The 22,766-nt window shown below is 39.8% G+C and overlaps 1 protein-coding gene across 1 annotated transcript; it reads left to right on the forward strand.

The window, feature by feature from the left end:
* On the forward strand, window positions 1-13,852 carry LOC113170936 (protein sprouty homolog 3). Its single transcript, XM_026373256.1, has 2 exons — window positions 1-724; window positions 8,629-13,852. The coding sequence occupies exon 2, from the start codon at window positions 8,715-8,717 to the stop codon at window positions 9,633-9,635; it is 921 nt and encodes a 306-aa protein (XP_026229041.1). The 5' UTR covers window positions 1-724; window positions 8,629-8,714; the 3' UTR covers window positions 9,636-13,852.
* Window positions 13,853-22,766: the final 8,914 nt, after the last annotated feature.

Below are 22,766 nucleotides of genomic sequence, written 5' to 3' on the forward strand. Positions count from 1 at the left end.
GGAAACTACAACAGCATGAGAAAAGAAACATTTTGTTACGGAAAATAGGAAGATCTTTAAGAAAGTCTCCATTCAGTCTCATTCACATTCTGTGCTGCTCATTAGATTTAATGTGGAGCTTCTCTACTGAAACTGAGGACATTTTTCTTTTTCTGAAAACTGCTGATATAAGAATATAAAGCCACATCTGTGCCAGTCCTATGACAGGAGCGCCACATGAGAAGCAGCTCAACAACTTGTTCAGAGTTTGGAGCCTTCAGATGCAGCGTGTGTAGTGGACACAGTTTGGTTGTTCTGCGAGGTGGAGAAGGAGGCGACTTCAGGAGGATCCAGACGCTCCTGAAAGAGCCCTGGAAAGAGGAGGAAGAGGAGGAGAGTGCGCCATACCGAGAGAGAGAGCATCCTCCCAGGCTTATCCCTCGTTGTATTTCACACACCCTTAAGACAAGACAGCTTTAGTAATCTTATAACATTTCTGTAGTGGGATATCATAAGTATTTCAGCAAAATATACCCCTGCAGTAACATTAATTGTTTTAAAAGTACAATTCAAACTAACAAAAGTAAGTTTAAACATAAATCCATCACTGGATAACACAGAATTATTCAAAATCATTAACGGGACATTGCAGGGATATTACGGACGATTTTTTGCACACACATAAACACGTACACCCCAGACGCCCCAGCCCTCTACAACAGAATGGATCTCCCACCAGTCAGAGGTAAGCAATAATTCATCCTCTCACCATGTGATTTCCTGATGAACTATTGATGATATGTGTGACCTTGAAATTAAAAGGTTCCTTCTAAAGTTTTTGATCAACTAGGAAAATATTTAAAGGGCATCTGCAGCTTTGCAAACATTTAGTTTTATTTTTATTTTCTTAATATCTAGCAGCCATTATAGACCGAACAGATTTCACTACAGAACAAGACTGTGCTCACAATGACAAAGGATTTATTTATTTATGTTGAAACAAACTTGAATTTTCACTTGGTTACCACAACAATGTCCCTTTAGCCTCTTGGATGTTCATGTTCCAGCAAAGGTTTGGTTGCTTTCTCCATTGTAAATCCTTGAACACTATGGTTAGTCCAGAAATATTCATTTAGCTGCCTAAATAATTGGCAGATACTTTCTTGTGAGATCATACTGAGATAGTGTTGAAATCCACACTCATCAGATGTGCTTAATGTGCAAAGAACATGAGGACCACCAGTTGGCGATAAAAAGATGGGCATGAGTCGTTTAGGTCTAAATAAATCAAACCTAAATAAGCAACAGGAACGTGTCTCCCATATCTTTTGGAAGGTTTCGAATCAGATTATGTGGCCGGTGTTTAAATACATTGAAATATTTTTTACATTTTTCGCCTTTGCTTTGTTGATTATCTCTTGTCTTGGTTTTCGTTGGGCAACCAGCCAAGGATGGACGATCTTCACATTTTAACCTCTTTTTCAACAATGCAAGACAATAATAACAACAATTATTGCTCTGTACTGTAAATACATATCATACAGTTATTTACCATTTTTACAGTTAAATTGCTCTGTGTGTGTGTTTGGGCCTGTGGGTGGAAATGATATAGATATGGAAGTGATAGATATCTGCCTGCTGACATGTCAATGGTGACCTAATTTGCCCATGGTGGACAAATTGCTTTTATAAATAGATAAAGTCTGTAATAACATTGAATTTGTGTTTTTACCAACTCCTGGATTAACTGTAATTTAGGCAACTTAAGGCAAACTATTTTGAAACAATGAATAGTTGTCAGAGTCACATCAATTGATGGTTAGGGTGCGTGTCAACAGTGTGTTTTTGCAGTTTGTGTGTGTGTGTATGTGTGTACACATGTGTATGACTGTGATGGGGACATGTGGGGTTCAGATTGATTGTCCTCAAGGTCGGATGCAGAATGTCAATACCCATCTCCGCTGGGGTGGGACTGGAGGGGTGGGTGGATGAGCAAATGATGATGGGATGGACTGATGGGAGGGAGGGTGAGAAGAAAGAGTGAATGAGACGAGACCAGTGGTAGTGCTAGGAGGAGGGACTGAACAGGGACGGATGGATGGAAGGGAGGGGATGGTATGTGTGGAGTGGAGGAACATGGCGGATAGATGAAAGAAAGATGAAATGGATGGATGGCTAGATGAATGGAGATAGCGTTTTAAATGCCACAGCAGAAACACTATTACTGATACTATTACTAGTACTGACTAATGTGTTGTAGAATAAACAATTAAAATTTAGTAAAATACATAAATAAATAATTGGTTAAAAAATGAAAGAAAAGAAACAGTTTCTACTAAAAATATAGTATAAAAGAGTAAACACTTGGGGTTCAATGTCTTCCCCAAGGTTACTTGTCGACATTTGGACCAGGTTATGCTCCTTTGTTTGAGATGAACAGAAACAGAAACATTATTTACTGGTAATAAAGGCTCTAGCATTTGTGTTCTGACAACTTTCTGTGTCAGTATTGTTGTGGCACAGAGTGTGAAGGCCAAAATATTCAAAATGCAGTATTTATTTATAACACTAAGCGACAAGAAGGAACCATCAAAGCAGAATTTGTGCAGGTGAATGGGAACCTCCTGATTTCTCTATTTGAGTACAAATTCAATTGTTTTCCCAAAGGAAGTCAGTTAGTTATTGATTAGCTACTGACAAAAATATTTTGAACTCAACATTGATTGATTAAGGTTTGGTCTGCTGGTTGGGGAAAAGAGATGTTTATGAAATCAAGTGTAATATTAAACTCTGAATACTCTTTACTACTTAATGTTTAAAGGATGCTCATGTTGTACTAATATCACCTAATCTGACCTTTGATCAAATAACTGCATTGTGTGAAATCAAACTGATGGATAACAGTTTTTCTGGCACTCGTGGTGACAGCTGTTTAATCCCCAAGATAATATGTTTACTGTAGGTATAACACAATTTGTTGGTCAGTGTTTTTCCATTGCATTCACTGGATGATTCAGCAAACCAAGGTTATTTCCAGTGCAAACACTCAGTACCTATGCCGGAAGTAATGTTTCTCTCCAAAATATCATTCAGAGAATGGTTGCCTTTAAGTAGTAATGAAAAAATAAAGTCTTACATTTTGTTTCTAATAAATTTAACATTATTGGACTATAATATTCTGACAAGAAGGAGTGTGTTCTTCTTGTACTGTGTGGTAAAATGGTCATGGACTGATGGTCATGTCTGACTTGGGAGTAATTCTTCCCAGTGACTCCAATGACAGTAAATTTAAATCCAGTAATAAATCAGGACGAACATGACAAATCTACAATTTTTAATTTTGATGTATTTCAACACAATATATTACAATAAACAACAATGCAATGTAATGTATGTTAAAGACACAACTGCTCCTATTTCCTTCTCAGCTCTCATACAGTAGTTTCCTTCCCTGTAGCTCATTTTGAATTTGTCTCTCTCTTTATATTTGGCTCCAGCACTTTCTTTTTTAACATTGTTAGTGTCACCATCCCTCACTCATTCACTGCCTCTTTCCTTCCTCTTTTCCTCCCTCCCTCCTGCCCGTTCTCCCCCTGTGCCTGGACTTGCTGGTCTGCAGTGTCTATTTCAGTCTTTCCGTTGGGGTCAGATTCGGCACATCCGGTATCTCATCCAGTTTATTGTCATTCAATCCTGCTGTGCTCCCCGAGGGCATCAAAAAGGAAGGCCCCTGGGTCTTAGAGCCTGACGGGCCTCACACGCACAGTCATGAATGCAGCAAAGCTGGTTGAACTGCAGTCAAATGTTTTGACCTCACACATTAGCATTTATTCTTTGATTTGATCAGAATCAGAGTTTCATGTGTTGTTTATCTAATGGCTTTTTATTTTATATTACTTTTAAAACTCTCTATCATGACACAGCTGAATGAACTACAACAAAACATGTGGGATTGGGTATAGTTCTAGTTCTTCCCATTCTTCTATGATAAAAATGCAATATTTATGCAATATTTTTATTATTTAACATTAAAAGTATATATGCTCTTATGCTACTTTAAGAGTTTTATATAGAATCAATGATACACCCACTCATATTACACCTTTCTGCCAATGTAAAGAGAAACTGAACCTAAGTACATATACTGTCATTTTCCCTGTTGTTGTCCTACTTCAGAATATGATCTCTGTAAAAGAAAAGCCCAAGTTGAAGTTGATTTTTCAGGTAATATTGTGCAATGGTTCTTTCTGACATGATTGTCTGATTGTTTCTTTTATACCTGTATTATTGCTCTGTCTTTGTTGCCAACAGGCACAAAGAGTTCATCCTTTTATGTCTGATATTTTGGTGACAGACAGACCAACTCAAAAACTAAACAGGACTGGCCAAAAAGCAGAAAGCAGAATGAAAAGTAAGGTTAGTGAAGGGCAAGACAGCACAAAAGTAATGAAAAGGGAGAGTGGAGGGAGGCAGTGGAGGTGTGAAGGTGATGTGAAGGGGGGACAGGAAGTAAGATGATGTGGAGAAATGAGAGGAGGGGAGGAGAGGAAGACAGAAGAGAAGAAGAGAGGGCAACCCCTCCTCATTCCATGGCAAAGGGTCACTGCAGTCAGTTTGAAAATATCCCCAAACCATGATGTCATCTGTAAGAGATGCACCAATGCTCTGTCCAATAAACTCCATCACTCACACACAGTAAGTTGTCCACATTAGAGCGGAAGTCAAAAGGGAGACAAGCAATCAACACAATTTATGAGTGATTTCCACTTTTGAATCTTAATTAGTTCATTTTCAACCTAAAATACCTGTGACATCACATCTCCTCATCGCCCAATTGTCATCCCACGGACTGAAACACTTATAAGCCTCCTTCAAATGAACTTTGTATTTTTACGGTTTATCTATATATTTATCTTTATTATTATTTATTTTTTCTGATGTGTGTGACAGAATACATTTATTTTTATTATACATTCTTTAGGATTCATAAACTTAAAGGGCTACTGTATACCTGACCATATAATTAACCATTTTCCAATTAAAATATTTGACCCCTGGCAACTTAACTTAACTTAACTTAACTTTACTTTTGTTCCAGTTCATTGTAAAACAACTTTCCGGTGAAATGTTTACAGACAGTGTATTTAATTGTACTCATACATTTTATTTGATTTTTAAACATCATGTTTAAGGAATCATAGCACTTGGTTGAAGTTAGGGAAAGACTGTGGCCTGATTCAATACAGAATAAAACAGAAGATCAGTAAAAAGGGATCCGGCTATAGCTGTGTCAAAGAGTTAAAATCCTTTGGCAAAGACAATTTTACATTTGTTGGGGAATAAAAAGAAGATATCAGCATTTGCATCTTTGGTGCTATAACCACCACAGGTGAAGACAAAAAGAAAAAGTAAAGACATTACATAAAATTAAATTAGTGCCAATTAGATGAAAACATGACCTAGTCTTAAGTAATGGTAATCACTCTAAGAGGCCCAAAATTTAATGCTGTCCATAACTGACAGGTGTCAGGAAGCACTGCACTGCACTGCAACTTGCAGCATATGAGGCTTTGAAGCTGCACAGTAGTCCACTGCAACATTAAAACCATCAAATGGTGTAATTGTAATTTTTTGCATGATCGGTGAATGCCTTTATAGTAAGCATGTGTAATTCTTGACAGCATGTGCTGCATGCTGACATTAAAACTCAACACATCATCAAAAAAAAAAAAAAAAAACAAAAAACAAACATGTAGTACAACAGTAGATGTGGCAATGGAACCAGGTAGTATAGAGTTTTTTATGGAAAATAGTGCTGTAGCAGGTGCGTATGTGTGTCTGTCCCAGGGCAGAGGCTCAGTCATTACTGATACTCCCTCAGCACAGAGGTCCATCGTCAGGTTACCACTGACGGCCTCTTGAAACACCAGCTCTCTGTGACTATTTTGCTCTCAGTTTGGTTTGCTTCACTAATGTTTTTTTTTTAAGTGTAACATATTACCATACAATGACGCCAGTAAACCCCACAAATCTGCTTGTTGTAGATTGAGAGAATCTGAATTTAAGCTTAAAGCTATATTTTTAGAATTATTTTGTTAGTGTCTGTGGTTAGTAGTCAAATAAAAGGCATAATATATATGGGCTAGTGCATTATAAAACTACAACAGTGTTAATTTTCCCCACAAGTAAATGTTTTTAAGAAACACAGTAAGTTATAAGCATGCACACGTACAGTTTGGAGTTTATGAGTGTGTATCAATAATAAATAATGATCAATAGTAATAACTATAACTAAATGACTCTAAATGTCTCTACTGGAAGATGTGTTCATGGAAATCATGTTTTTTCAGTCAGCAACCCAGAATCCTTACACACTCACACGTGCCATCTGAAAACAGAACAGCTTTCAGCTCCACCTGTAATGTGAGATGGGAGATGGGGCCTGCCTTGTCCTCTTCCACCTCTAACACACTGACACACACACACCAGACACACACACACACATATCCCAGCTGTTGTTCCCAGAGGATGGATAACAGGCACTCCCTATCAGAACCATACTGAGCATCAATACCCAAAACACGACTTTAACCCTCAGGGTCGCCAACTGGTTTTGCAGAGGCATGTGCTGAAGCAGATACTAATACCAATGAGACTAGTTATTCTCAATCTCACACCGACATTACGACATTCATTGACCACATTTGGTCAAAGACAATCCACTGCAAAACACTATACTTCTGCAGCACATTTTTCAAATGCTAACAGACTTTGTTTAAAATAGACCATGTTTAGAATAGATTTCAATTCAATTGAGTGTATATATGGTGCCACATGACAACAGAAGTAATCTCAAGACACTTTACAGACTTTAAGGTTTAACGCATTACAAAATAAAAAAGTATACAGAGTTATATAGAAAACCCAACAACCTCACTTGAGCAGCACTAGGTGACATTAGAGAGGAAAAACTTCCTTTAACGGAAGAAACCTCCTGCAGAACCACGCTCAGGGTGGGCGGCCATCTGCCTCGACCGGTTGGTGTGAGTGAAAAGAGTGAAAAAAAAAAAGAACAGCCGGCAGGTTTGTTTGTTTAGGAAATATGTATCAAAGGGGGCAGATTGGTTGAGATAAACTAACGTAGACTGTGTCAAGAGTTTCGAAAAAGTAGTTTCAGGATTGACCATGCTTGTTAGCAATTGAAAAAAAGTGTAATACTGGCTGTACCATTAAGTAAAAGTGAGATCATGAAAATGGGCTGCAGGCCTCTTCTTCTCAACAATTCGATGAGCTGAAAGGCGGGTGGGCAGAGCATGAGTGAGCCGTGGCCGCCGGTCTCCCTGATGAGATTAGTCACCAGGACTTTTTCTCTCTCCTCAGTCTAATTTGAAAATGCATCCTCATCTAAACAACCTGGGCCTCCTTATCTGCTGCTTTATGGCTGGACCTCTGGAAGGAGGGATCAGAGAGATAAATTGAATGAGGCTGACTGGTAGAACGCCTTTAATGGTCAGGTTGCCACAGTTTGTTCAAAAGTCTCTCCTTGGAAAGTCTGGAGGACAATAGGTTTCTGTTGTCTTTTTTGCTGTTATGGTCCAGCTTGCCAATCACCTCTGTATCTGTCCAGCATCGGTACTGCATTTTTTACTGTTGTTCTTCTCAATAGGAGGACCTGGACTGCCCATGGACAGTTCTGCTCAGCCACTTATCTCACACAAACTATCTAGTTCTACATCTTTCCCTTATAATTGTAAATAAACATGCATGTATGGACTTATTCTTATTCGTATTCACAACTGGTGAAACTAATTAGCCTTGAAGTACAATGAAGTGTGCTCATAACTTATTATAGATCTACATACCCATTCTTTTCCAGGACAATAAATTTTAGTCTAACAGGCAACAGGTAGCTAGTCATGAGTTGACAAAGTTCATATGATATATTTTCTGATCATGCTTGATGATGATCAAAATAAAATGTTTTGTTTATTGTTACAGTACTGAAGACATTGGAGAAGTCTTTTCCTTTTGTTCTGGCAGCTTAGTGCAGATGTTAACAGAAAGTGATTTGAAATTTGTTCAAATTAGTACAAATATTTTGATGGAGTGTTTTTAGAATCAGTCTGTATTCATACGGATGTCTCAGGCCCGGCATCTCAGACCTACGATGTCTTTTGACTGCTGCTCTCTTTTACCTCCCTCCTCTATCTTATCTCATGATGCTTTGAGCACATTTCCGTTTGGCCTCATTACTCTCTCCAAGCGGCAGCCCCTATGTGAGGAGCAGGCCAGTTTTCTTTCCCCTTGGGTCACTTGGCAAAACTGCAGTTTCTATGTGAATGTATGGCTAATTGTATATGGGCTTGTGTATTTGTGAGTGTGAAGTATTAATACTTGTTGGCTGGTTAGTTTGTTAGTTCAATTTTTTATTTCATGTTTAAAACATTTCTAAATCCAGTTTTCACTTCACGTTGTTTTTGGTCACTGAGTATAAATTGATTGCAACTTCTGAATGAAACAAGTAAAAAAGGTTAAAGGTGGAATAGCTTCTGAAGTCACTGTATATTGTGTTTATGTACTGTATGTGGTTGAATCACTGAACGTCAACCTCACTAACCACTGTCATTTTCTTTCTTTCTGTGTTTGCAGGTTTATCTGATGTGCCGTGAGTGTTGGGAGCACGTTGCCCCAGCCCTGGCCTGCAGTCCTGGTGCCACCTGGTCTGGCTCACCAGGATGGACCCCGTTCATTCCTATAGGATGGAGCTGGATGGGATGGACCTCCAGCAGGTCCCAGTGCTATCACTTGACCAAATATGTGTCATCCGGGCCAAAAATGACTATGTGGAGAGGCCCGTGGCGCTGGAACCGGCATCGCAGTCTGGATTCTTTTTTGCTCATAATGACAGTTACCCTCATGGAGTACACACCCATCACCCCCAGCCATCTTTCCACTCCGCCTTGCCCCACAGCCAAAGTCTACAGCAGCAAGCTCACCTGTCCCACCTGAGCCGTTCCAGTACCATAAGCTCCTCCATGTCTCGGACCAGTGCCACCTCAGACCAGCGATTGCTGGCAGGTTTGACACCATCTCACTCTGGCTTAGGTTCAGTGGTCCGTTCTCAGCCTAAAGGAGAATTCAAGCCTGATGCTTCCTTGGGTAAAGTTCTGACTGAGGATGAGGCTGAACTGGGCCTTCATTTGTTCATTTGTGAACGGTGTGGCCGCTGTAAGTGCCAAGAGTGCTGTGCCCCCCGCCGCCTGCCTTCCTGCTGGGCCTGTGGACAGCGCTGTCTGTGCTCTGCTGAAAGTGCTGTGGAGTACGGTACCTGCTTGTGCTGCGTTAAAGGCTTATTCTATCACTGCTCCGCCCAGGATGATGAGGATAACTGTGCTGACCGGCCATGCTCTTGTGCTTCAGCCCATGCCTGTGCCCGCTGGGGCACAATGGGGCTGCTGGCAGTCTGCCTGCCATGCCTCTGCTGCTATCCCCCAGCCAGGCTGTGCCTTGCCCTGTGCCAGTGTGCCCACGACAGAGCTACGCGCCCTGGCTGCAGGTGCAGCAACACCAACACTGTGTGCCGCAAGATTTCTGCTTCCAACCCGAACCCTGGCCATCCCTCACTCCGCAGCAAAGCTCTGGAGAAGCCGTTATGACAAGCTTAAACGGGGGCCAGGTAACTCAGTTTCCCCTCAGCTGTCGCCAAAGCAATGCTGTCACCACTCAACAGTGCCACAGCTGACATTATGACGACAATGCCATTGTGACCCACCTACCTACATATGACAAGCCAACGAAATCAACCAACCAAGTGTTGTTCACCTTATGTACCTTGAATTTCCTTCTTCTCCAGTACAGGAGGGACCAAAGCTTTACTGTGCCTGTTCATGTTGGAGACTTCATGCCTAAAAACGAAAACTCAAGCTAAAGAAGAAGAAGAAGAAGAAGCTGTTGTGCTTTGCTAGGTTATCCTTGAACCTTAACTCTCTCTGCTTTCTGTGCAGTAATCTGGATGTCTTAAAATCTCTTTATTTATTGTTGAACCTCCTTCCTCCCCCACTTCACAAGGAGAATGCACAAACATGGCAATAGACCAAATCAGGAAGGAAAGACACTTATGTCAGTGTGTATGCTCTATGCCAAGAGTTTCTGTCCTGTGCAAAGACAGAAATGTGAGAAAACGAGAACGTAAAACCAAAATGACATTCAGAAAAGGCTGAAGATAAACAATGCTGCGAAATATCTGAGCAAAACACCAAGGCATAAAGAGAGAACAAAGAAACTTGTAACACACCTACTCAAACAGTTTCACACCAAAGAAGGGACCATGCACTGAACAAACTAAGCTAATTTGTCAAGGAAAAGCACTGTGAGGTAGATGAACAATTTTCCCTTCAGCAGCCAAGAGTTCAATGGGGGATTATTTAACCGGAGGGATGGTGCATCCATTGTGACTAGGTAGTGTGTGTGTCTGTGTGTGTGTGTCCTCCTACTGTACAACAACCTGTGTATAGAGACTGTGCATGTTGTTTTGTCAGCTGCAGAAGCCTCCTTTGTCTTATTTTTAGCAGTGCTACTTCAGTGGAGCTCTGATGCTCTGGTCGGGTTTCCTCCTGAAGTCAGTCTGTCGCCAATCTCCCTCCTCCAACTGACCTCCTTCTCTGGCCCCACCTCAACCCATCTCTCCTCCTCCATCTCATTTAATACACTCCTCCATTTTCATTGCATCCTCACATCAGGTGCCCTTTTCTCAGATTTCCACACCCCCCCACCATAATTTGTTGATTACTGGAAAGAAAATTAAAATCTTCCAATTAAAAAAAAGGACAAAAAGATGGAATTTATTTCATATCAGCGCTGCACCAAAAGAAGAATATTGTAATAAAATAAAACAACCCATCCAACCCACCAAAAAGCCTGCTGACATGAGGCTTGTTATTCCCACACACCCATATATCCTCATCTGTCTCTCTTTGTACGCTCAGAAGGCTAAAAGCCTCCAGTTTCCAGTCCATGGAGAGTTGATCAAACAGGCAATTAGCTTTATGATAGCTCTTAATGGGCTAGAGAAGAATGAATCATGGGGCAGCAGGGAAAAGAGGGTAAAGGATGAGAGGAGTTGTGGTGTTTAGCAGATGGACAGTTGATGGGGAGAGAGGGGAACTGCGAGGCAAAAGAAAGGAAGGTTGGATAAAAGCGAAGATGTTGCTGTTGCTGTTAAGTCAGATGGAGAACAAGCTTGAGCTAATGAGATTAAATTACTAATGAAAGGACTTTTATCACCTGAACTCATTTGTCACTTTGTGGATGAACACAGTTTTAAATATAAAACACAAAAAGGAACAAAAGCGTACGCGGCTTCCAGAAAGAAAGATTTTCAACGCTGACAAAAAAATACAACAACACACAAACATGCACAGTGTCAGGCATGCGCATAGGTGTGTGTACGCTTGTTTGTATGCATGTACATGTTTTAAGTGTGTGTGTGTGTGTGTGTGTGTGTGTGTGTGTGTGTGTGTTTGAGAGAGAGAGAGAGAGTAAATGTTTGTTTGTGTGTGTCGGGATGCGTCGACTACTGTAAGCACAGACACACACACTAACCTGATTTGTTAAATGTTACTTTGCTATATTTTTATATGTAAATATGGGCTATTAACTGTATATTTTTATTCTGCTTTATTTTGTTTCTATGAAATTGATATTATTGCAGCAGTTTTCCATTATAGTGAACATTTACTTAATTTGTTCCACTTGTGATCACTTCAGAAACTTTTGGGGCAACGACAGCGAACTTGTCTTTCTTTGAATTATAGCGTCATCATTATCCAGTATATGACTTTGTTCAGAATCTTTCCGGGTAAAATTTTTGAGATTGAATATGTCTCCAGATAATCAAAAAGCACCTGAAAGCCTCTTTGAAACTTTTTCAGACAATCACAGCATCTTTCTGCATTCATGCAAATTTGGGGAATTCTTTAAGGAAAGTGTATCCAATGTCCATTAAATATAATTACTGAGCTCCTTGTATAGCAATCTAAGAGTTATGTCATGCATTAAAATGGATTAATTCTCTGAGAGGTAAGAAATGTTTTAGTACTTTTTAAGTGTTGCTCTTTTCAGGATGTGTGAATGTTGTCCCAAATGTTTCTGCGCTCATCACTGGTTTCACTTTGAGATAGGTTGGCAACTGTGGAGGACACACTCAACTTTAACTTCTTTTGTTTTGATGTTGCAACTTTTTACCACCTTTAGTGTTACGTATGGCACAAAATAATAATTATAATAATAACAATTAGTAGAAGCAACCAAAAATCCTAAAGTTTGTAATTCGCACCCATTCATGCACATCTCTGAGGCTGATATCATGTCCAAATCGATGCTGATGAATTTGAAAACATTTTTTTTTGGCATTTCATCCACACTTAGCAAGTGTTTTCAACCACCCAAAACTGAACAAGCTAAAAAAAAAAAAAAAAAACAGCAGTCAAGAGCTTGTCAAAAACAATGATGTATGCCTGTTATGGGAGCTATTTATTATCATTCGCTGCCACATCCTATCCTGCATGCATGGTCTTGTGAATGACAATGCTTTAAAAGCAACAGAAAACCAGTTGGCGACCATACGCAGAGCACCTGAACATCGACTGCACATGTCTTCGATTAAAAAAAAAAAAAAAAAAAAAGGTTTGTGGTGTTAGACAACAGTAGTGTGGAGAGAAAACATTTGAAAATGTCTTCAAATCTAACTACAAATTCATGGGCATAGCCTCAGATGGGTTCTACAACGACGCACACACTGTCTCCTCTACACTGGCTGGAATAGTTCAGTCACATCTTGGTGCTTGTGGAGAAAACTTGAGGAACATTTGTTTGTACCCGAATCGCTTTTCTATCTCAGCTGGATGATGTTACAGAGGAAGGTGATGCATTTTTGTAACAGGTTATATTTAATCTGTGTTCAGCATAAAATATGAACAGGCGCAATTCAATCATAACCTCTTAAGTATGCAATTTTTTGTAAGTACTACAGATACACACAGAATGACTCAAGCAGTGAATGTTGCGTATAATTAGAAATTTTCTTTTAAAAACACAAGCAAATGTGTTGATTTACCAGATTCCTACTTTGCACCTTTGTTTTAGATTTTTTTACTTTTTAAAAACACCAATGCTGTGGTTAACACTGAATATACCTTTACAAGAGCTGACATGAGAGCTAGTTAGTTAAATGTTGAGCTGAAAGTAGCATGTTCATCCTTTGCGTGGAAGTGACTTATTCCATCTCAACTTCAGCTGACAACTCTGTGTGTGTCTGTATGTACAAAGAAAGCTACAATACAATGTACAAATATTTGGATTCCAGGATTTCCCAAACTTTTCCAAATGTTTCCAACATTCCTCCCTCAAGACCAGAGCTCATGTCAGGAACCTGTCTGATGCTGTATGTACGCAGGCTGCCACTATAACCACTACACTTCTCCTCTTGTGTCTTAGCAAGCTTTTGGTACAAATTGGCACCTTGTATGTTGTAAAAGAATTTAAGGAGAGTATACAGAACAAATATATATAGAAATCTATCTAAAATGAATATATTATATATGGAACAATATGCATTTCACACTTTCTGTTTCATTGCTGGTATTGCTTCATGGATATTTATTTACTGTAAATGGTTGCAACAGTAGTGATAACAATAATCATGACCATGACGCTGATGAGTCACATATTTATTTTACAGATGAGATAAAAAAAAAAAACACCAGTGTTGTTGATGTTTGTCTTTTGGTTTTTGTTTGATTTTTTTTCCTCTCGTGTGGTGTGGCTGCTGCTACCCTCCTGGCTAAAAATGAACCAATAAAGATGTTTCCAAACAGACCAGACTTATTATGAAGGAGTAGCGTGAGTTTGTAATCCTATTATCAACAAATTAAGAAAAATTGATTTGGATGTGTGAACTTATTTTATGCAACCTACTTTCTTTTAAATAAATCAGAAAATGCTTCAACTTTTTCCATAGAGGTTGTCTGCTTGGAGCATTCTGATTACATTACTATTACTTAAATGAAATCAATTATTACTAAGTGAAAGTCATATGAGTGCTAAGTTATCAACATCCAAACTAACTAGTTGTTCTCACACTGAAGCTACAGTGGATGTAGGCAACATGCACATGATTCTGGACAATAAACATAAAGATTGTTCAATCCAGTGTTCAGTGCAACTTGCACTGAAAACCTAAAATAAATAAATAAATAAAGGAGCTCCTGGATCTTGAACATGCAAAATAAACCCTCTTCTTCCTCATTTGATTTACTTTACTCAGTCCATACTGACTTATAACATCTTTAGATGTTATGCCTGTAACTCAATTGTTGTTTTTTTTCTGACATCAGAAACTCTAACAAACTGTGGTGAGATGTAGGTGGTGAAGTCTAACAACAGTTTTATAAATGAGGCCCCCTGGTACTCCACTCCCCTCACTTTACTCTGTTGAGCTCATAAATAAGTAATAAAGGCTGGGTCACACTAATGGATTCCTATACCAGTGAATATGTGTGTGTGTATGACACAAAAAAGATGAGAAGAGAGGAGCGAGAGGAAGTAAGGTACATTATTAGAGGAAAAGAACTAAGACTGTTCAGAAATGTATACGTATGTAGTCATGTCCATCTTTCATTTCATCATCTCTTTCTCATACACACACACACACACATGCACACACACACACACTATATTCACTGTATAGATTTATTTAGATTTATGGGAGCTTTGTAGTAGGTCCTGTCCACAGGGCTGGAAAAATGGCAAGTACAGTCTACTTGTGGGTAGATGGCTACTGTTATTTGGGCAAGGAGGAGCCATAAAGAAATGAAAGAACGTGTTGAGAACATGTGTTTGCCACTTGTGTTACTATATTTGGAGTGACGGAAGAGGAAATGAGTACTAACGCATCATCTGTCCAGCAATCCAATTTTTGGAGCTGTTGGTAGAGCCACGCTTGGAGCCAGTTGCAAGAAAGAGCCACACAATATCTGCCAAGCCACAACTTCTTGCATCTCTGTGTTTCCTTGCATCTGGGTCATTACAGCGTAGTGTAGCTTTTGCTGCTGTGGTCTCCCAAAGTAGATTTTCTTGTGTGTTGCCCCAAGTCCTGAAGTCCTCATTACAGAGAATCTGCTGTTACAGAACATTTCTGTACACTTAGGAGGCCAAATGCAGCTTTTATGTGGTTTGTGATTCCCTGAGAGATACAGGAGTAACTGACCACAAATATGTGCAACTTGTGTATAGAAAGAAGACACTGGTATGTATGTATGTATGGTCATTCTCCAGACTCTCTGCAAAACCCTAATTTAAACATGGCACAATATTTCTTACTATCTCACTCAAGTAAGTTTTATGAATTGTTCACTGTAAGTTTGCAACTTATGCATTAGAGTAAGACACAGTCCTGTAATTTGGCCAAAGCCCTGAGGGTTATTCATTAAGTCCCCAACCTCTGTTGTGTTCCCTACGCAGTGGAGAATTCCGATGGAAATGTCTTATTGTAAATTCTTGGAAAAGGAAGGAAGAATCACTTCAAGAAAGTCGAGTATATGGGTTGAACCTGAAAGTGAGCAGTCTGAAAACAATGGCAGTAATCTCTTGATGCACAGGAAAACAGCTGCAACAATTTACATTGGGTCAAAGTTGAACCTGCAAGTCAGTAATTTTTAGAAATATACAAAGGACATTTTTTGTAATACTCTAATTCCTCTAATAATTACATGATTGCCAATACTGAAACGTGTGTAATAGTGGAAACTTACATGGTTACAATCATCTTCCTAATCTGGAATATTTATTATTAATTTAGTATTAATCAAGTGTTTGACCATATAAAAATAACATCTGAGGCAAAAAGTAGTTTTATTTTCAGAAGCCCCCTCTTCCTAACCTGCAGCCATGAGACAGGCTGTTGCTGACCTCTTTTAAAGTCCAGAGGTGAGGAGCTGACGTGTCCTTCCCAACCTTCTGTCTTTGCCAACTTATGCAGCTTCACTGTGGGCCTTGTTGTTTCTCTGCAGGCAGTGCTCTGTTGCACCCTGGGAGTTGGCCTCAAACCCCTTTAAGAACAAAACCATCTGTCTGTCAAACACCCATACAGCTGTCAATCACTCCAGAAATGATTCTTGTGTGTTTACAGAGAGGATCCTGGTGCTCTAGTGCGACCGAGGACCCTTACTGAGACACACAAGATAGGTGTCACAAACTCTCTGTCTCTCACACACGCACTCAATACTTTGGTTTACAGCCATGAATAGGCAAGGGGAATAAGAGTAGTGCAACTGCAAGAAGGTCAGAGGTCAGCATTGGCTAGAAAACAGCAGCCTGGGAGGTGGGAGGGATTCTGTGTCTTGCTCAAGGACACTTAAGCAGGCTGAATTGTTGCAGACACAGTGATGGAAAGTTTAGTGAAAGTGACAGAGGTGGCAATCAATATATAATCTGAAACACTGTTTAGCTTCACTTCATCATTTTAAGCTGTGGCTTTTCTTTTTGTGTTTGTGTGTGAGAGACAAAGAGAAAAAGAGAGCTGGAGATGAGAACGACTAGAAGGGAGGAAAGGATGAAGACACAGATATGGGATTAGATTGTTCTTACTTCAGATTAGACAGTACAAAGCAAACAAAAGTTATATTTACAGTTTGTAATGTTTGAGGCCTACATCATCATACAACCCTGGATAGTGCATAATGTACTGGACGGTTCATACTAGTATATGCACATTATATTTTTCAGATGTGACAACACCCTGTCAACATAAAACTGCACCCGCTCCAGACACGAGGGTCAAACTTTGACTGTGTATATGTTACAAATATATTTGCTGCACTCGACAAATGCGTATTGTGTCTTCCTGTCCTTCTTTGGGCAATGCAGCTCACACTACTTTCCTCCCCCACATGGGCAGCCATGTAGGGTGGCTCGTTTTTTGAGAAAAAGGACAATTCAGTTTCCCAGTCTTTTTGACATCCCTCGTTGACTGGTTCTAGGACTAGTTTTTTACAGGCTTGTAATGGTGCTGTCTGCCGGGCCAGCTGTTGTAATGGCCGGCTGAGTGTCTCGTTCAACATCTTCAGATTCACTGTAAAACTCCAAAGTGACAGTGACAGACTATCTCTTATTTTCTAAACTGTAAAAGTCAGTTTCCTAGATCTTAGAGCCTGAACACCACATAAGGGTTCATCTTTAAAAGGCAAGTTCATATACTATACATGTTGTCCTCAGCTTCCTTCTACACTGATGCCCAACATAAAAACAACACAACCATAAAAGTATCTATGAAACCTGATTGTAATTGATTATAGAGGTTAACACATTTTAGCAGCACTTGTAAATCAGTATGCTGCATACATTTTGGCTAACATAACTTTGACAAGTTTGTCTCTGAGGCTGAGTTAACATTCAGTAGATAGGAATAACGAAACAGAACGGAGGCGATTCATGGAGTTGGACGTGCGTAAAGGAAACATGTTGAACAGGGAGCTTCACACAGCTGCAGGGATGGGGGAGGGTGGGAACAATATCTGCAGGGGTCAAAAGGTCAGGAGAGAGGTTTTAACTCACTTCCTGTTTCTGCTGCTGCGATGACAAAACTCTTCTCTCTTCTCCCTGGAATTCACATGAATCCCTCCCTCCCACTTTCATTCGTCTCGTCCTGTATTCAACTTTTTCTCACTCTTGCGATTCACAACGGTTGCATCGCCCATTCAGATATTTTAATGTAAATTATGATGTGAGAGCCCCTTCATACAAGCTCTGAGTGATCCAGAGTTAGTTGATTTAAATAGGGCGAACAGCATTTCTTTGTAAAACACAAACTAAAACGGTCATTACATCTTTGCATCTCAGTGTTTTTGTTTGGTCCATGTCTGCTGCTAACCAGTGGTCAAAGTGAACATCTGGTGTCAGATAAGAGATGCAGCTGTGTTTAAGAACTTAGATAAACCCATTTGGGTAAAAAATGTTCCCACTTTAAATGCTCACTTGCAATTTATTTTGATTGTTTTATTTGGTCAAGAAGGAGAAATACCAAAACATGGTTTACTAAGAAAGAACATCCCAATGAAACATAGTTTCTGTGTAGGAGATATTTCATGCCTGTAAAGCAAACTGAGGGCAAATCTAGCATAAGGAAGAGATAAATCACACTTTTTTTGTGCTTACCTAACCTAATGTAGGTCATGACCAGAACTTTACTATACACACACTCATAAACACTGAGCCTTCATGTGCCCACACCATCAATATAAAGACACACACATACACCCTTTCTGTGATTTTCGCCAGACTCTGTGCATCCTGTAGAGAATGCAGAGAGGAAGTGATTGAATAATTCAGCATATTTCCTGAACAGTAATGGCCTGCTGCTGATGGTGGTGTGGTATTCAGCAATGGGGTTAAGTGCTGTACTCAGCCAGCCATGCAACAAACCAGCCAGTCATTCATCCATCCGGTTGGGTTGCTTCCATTTTTCCTTACTAATACAGGGAAATAAAATCAGTGGTATTGGCATAAATGTAAAAGTATACATTATATTGAAATTCTTGATAAATTCTAGGTTTTTGATGAAATCCCAAATTATTTTAAAATCTCATTGCCATTTTCAGTTTAGGCAGTGTGATACTGGATGCTGACTGGCATTATTTACTTCAGTAATGCTTCAATATGACTGGCTTGTTCATCCAATGATGGCAACCAGGCGACTCATGGCACCGAGTTAATGTTGATGCACAGCATGGCCCAACTCTTCCTCATATGTGATTTGAGAGGCCCAGAGTTCTGCCAGGAGGATGTTTGTTGTAGCTCGGGTTCTTGGACAGCTCCTAGCTAAACGTCAAGCTTTTTCCATTGTGTCTCTAACATCAGAGAGGCACAGTGACAAAGTTGGAAGTAACATTTCTGAAAGAACATGCTTGATGTCAGCGCTGTATTTTGGGACAAGGCAGGAAATCCACAGCCCCGGGCGTATTATATTTAGCCATTTGGTCCAGGAAATAGGATGAAAAAGAGAGGCGGTTGTTAGATATTAGTGAGCCTTGTGGGACAGACTGGGGTTCCCACTTTCCCACAGTCTGAGCTGGAAAACATTGGACAGAGGCCCTGACAGTTGGCCCCGCTAAGGACACTGGGTAATGAACTGCCCTGTGCCTTCACAGGAAGAAGAGGTCACAGTGCAAACACACACACACACACACACACACACACACACACACTAAACTGACAATTTATTATTGTACTATTTAAAGCTGCCTTAAAGACTACCTGAATCACTCATAGTGGTAAAGATTTTAATGTGTTTCAGCTCAATATTTGTGTTTTGTGGACAATACCTACAGTCCGGGTGGATACATACCATTTTAACCAGTAACATGGGGACTAAAGTTGTTTTATTTTACAATCTCTGGGTTAAATAGCACCTAATGTATCTGCCACACTCTGCACAGCCCTAGCGGTCATTCTCAAAAAGTACTAAATAGGAAGCTGCACAACTTACTCATCATCTAGAAAGTGAAACATTTTTACGTTATATATCTGTTTTCATTCCTCTTTTCACAGTTGTGAATGAATCACTCCAGCAGCTTTGGAAATGTACTAATATTTAGTCTCCATGACTCTTTTCAACACTGCTCCAACACTGCTTTTCATTCTTAAGCTTGCTGGTTATTTCATAGTCCAAAGATGGAGACTGGAAACACACACACACACTTCCCACTGTATTCTGGTCAAGGAGCAGAGAGAGTGTGGGAATCTTGTCTTTTCTCTTTCTGCCAAATGTATGACGAATCCTGGCAACACACACAAACTCTGACTGAAACAACAAACACACTTTGTCTATTACCTAAGGTAACTGTCTATGCTAATGAAAGGATGTATCACACAATTGCAGATAAAAACATCTTATAGTGACAATTTGCAACATGTCAGCATGCACTTGCTGGAAAATACTACTCCTCAGCTAATGAGGCTGAAAGAGAAGGAGCCTCATGTTTCTGTGGAGGTGTATCTCCCTCTTGTGGTCTCAGGTTGGGAGTTATGGCCAATATCTAAAAGAGAACAGATAGTTCTTTGAGGGATCACTCTTGGCTACAATACAACATGGAAGTCAATTATATTGGTGGTTTTGATCATTAGAAAACCATCAAATGGTTCAAATTACAGAATTATAGACCAATACGCAATTAGGGCAAACTATGGGGTTAATAGTAAAATATAGATTACAAAGTTTGCAGTTTACTGCACTTATGTGAAATGAATTCATGAGATTTTGTCTTTTAAAACCACTGAATTTCAGTTGTGTTTAGCCCCCAACTGTTGTTTTTGTATTGCTGTTATCAAAATCACATTTCATGTATCATTGGTAAGAACAGGTGCCTTAAATCAATTATTTCAGTAAAGTCATCTGCTGAAAGACATTCCTTCTCTTAATTTGTCAATTAATAACTGCATGAATAGTAAATGCAGTAATCTGCAAACCATGATTTGTACACATGCCTTAAAGTCTAGAAATTGACTTTTACCTTTATTCTATTTCTTCACGTGTCTGCTGCCACCCAGCATTAACCTCAACATATAAAGAAAAATGTACCAAGTGGATCAAAAATGTTGTGATTGGTATCACTGATTTATGAAGATACTCTCTAACAGACCTGCCTATCATATGAGATGTTATATAGGGTCTTCTCAATGCCAATTAAGTAATAATAATGTTCTAATGTTATGTAAATAAAAAAATTAGAAAGGGGGCAAATACTTTTTAGCACTGTTTATATACATTTTGGATGTACATGGTATACATGGTCAGAGGCCCAAAGCTTGAGGGGAAGAATATGAGGTGAAGTGATTCTCTAAACAGCTCAATATGGCATCTTCAGTGTTACTGACTCTCCGTAGGTTGTTTATAAAGTTTGAGATTTTTGTACTTTTCTTGATGAAGTTGATGAAGTCTTATATTATCTGATAAACATTATTTTAACCACTAAACATAAATTTAAGTAAAGTAGAAATATATTTAAGCCAGTATAACACAGTACACAGCCCTGTGTAATCATGAGTAGCTCAGCATATGTTTTCAGAGGGAGGGGGGGGGTGGGGGGAGGTGGGGTATCCTCTGCTGATGCAAGCCATTGTGACAAGTTAAATAGAAGCTAGGATAAAAAGGAGAAGAGGAATAGAGAAAGGAAATGGAAAGCAGAGAAACTCTACAGAGGGTGCAGTACTGTTTCTGAGCACACTGTGTCAGCATTGGAACACTGCAACGCTCATCTGGTGCCTGTGAAGCCTCCGAGGATCTCCTACAAGCCTGCTACCTTCAGGGAGCTCCAGCTTCAACAATCTGTTTCTGGCAGCAGGTTTGGTTAAATCCTCTTGTGCAGACTGTGGCCACCTCTCTTCTACCTTCTACAAAAGGAGACTGTTTTGTCAGCAACACCGTCCTACACTCTCTTTAACACATTCACACCAGGGAGTCCCTGTGTAGCCTCCGAGCAGCTCAAGTGGACAGATTTTGGTTTCACTGGTTCCCTCAGTAGGTCCTCAAAAGACGGGAACGGGGAAGATCCAGCCTCTGGTACTCTCTTGCTAGGAGATGTTATCATCAATATATGATGTTTGACAATCCAGGCGTTATTTTAGGATGAAGTGTTGTTATTCACTTTGTTTTGCGGCCCCATTTCACCTGCCTCCACTACTTCTACTTTCCTATAGTGTTTTCATATAATTCCTATCACACTGCCCTGAAGAAAAGACTAAAACCACTCTGTGTGGTCAGAGTCATTTGAAAAACTCAATCTGACTGGTGGCTATGTTGAATTGTTATGTTGCGTAGAAAGAGGGCCTTACACCAAAATAACACTAACTTAATTTCACATACTAAAAGTGAAGTTAATATGAGACCAAAGCAAACAGGTAGAAGAAAAACACCTTATCTAACAATAAATGATCCATGAAAATGGTCATGGCCAGTTTGCTCTATACTGCTGGATCAAAACAATGTTACCTTCTACATCATATGATTTGATCCACGTTAGTCATTTATTGTAAATGTAATTAAATTATGGAATAAACCCGTAGTAATGTTTCAGCTGCAGTATGCTCACACAGAGCTCTGTCAGGTGGATTCATGCTGCCTGGACCTGTTGAGCAGAATAATTCATATTTATAACCTCTGAACCCCAAGTGATTACTGTCGCTGAGATGCCCCCTCTCTCTTTCTCTCTCCCATTCTCTCGCACACACACAGATACACAAATACAGCATGTGTGTGTTGCAGCAGCGGAGTCGTGGGCTGATCAATAAGTAGCACTAAGGGAGGCTAGTTGTCACTCAGCCAGTGTCTGACATCTGCAGAGGAGAAGGCCTGAGCCTGTGATACCCTCACTGACAGACTGACTGGCTTTTATATGTCTTCTTCATTATCTGTCTGACTGACTGTTTATTCATCTGACGGACTTTTTGAGGATATGTCTGACTAGCTCCCTAACTGTGTAATGATGTGTGTTTGACTGCACACACAGTAGGGTATTGTACGATGTCAGCTCTGCTGCAATGTTGGCATGGCCGTACATGGAGATCAAATAGATGTGGCAGGCAGAAAAATAAATGACAAATGTAGAACATTTAGATCCAGATTTGTAATAATGTATCGCAAGTATAGCACAGTATGTGTGTGCATGCATGTGGTAGAGTTAGCATGTTCTGAAGACTTAAAGGTAACAATACAAGTGGCACAAGTGGCACTATTA

This window comes from Anabas testudineus, chromosome 14 (genome assembly GCF_900324465.2).
Source record: "Anabas testudineus chromosome 14, fAnaTes1.2, whole genome shotgun sequence".
In the NCBI taxonomy this organism is placed as follows: Eukaryota; Metazoa; Chordata; class Actinopteri; order Anabantiformes; family Anabantidae; genus Anabas; species Anabas testudineus.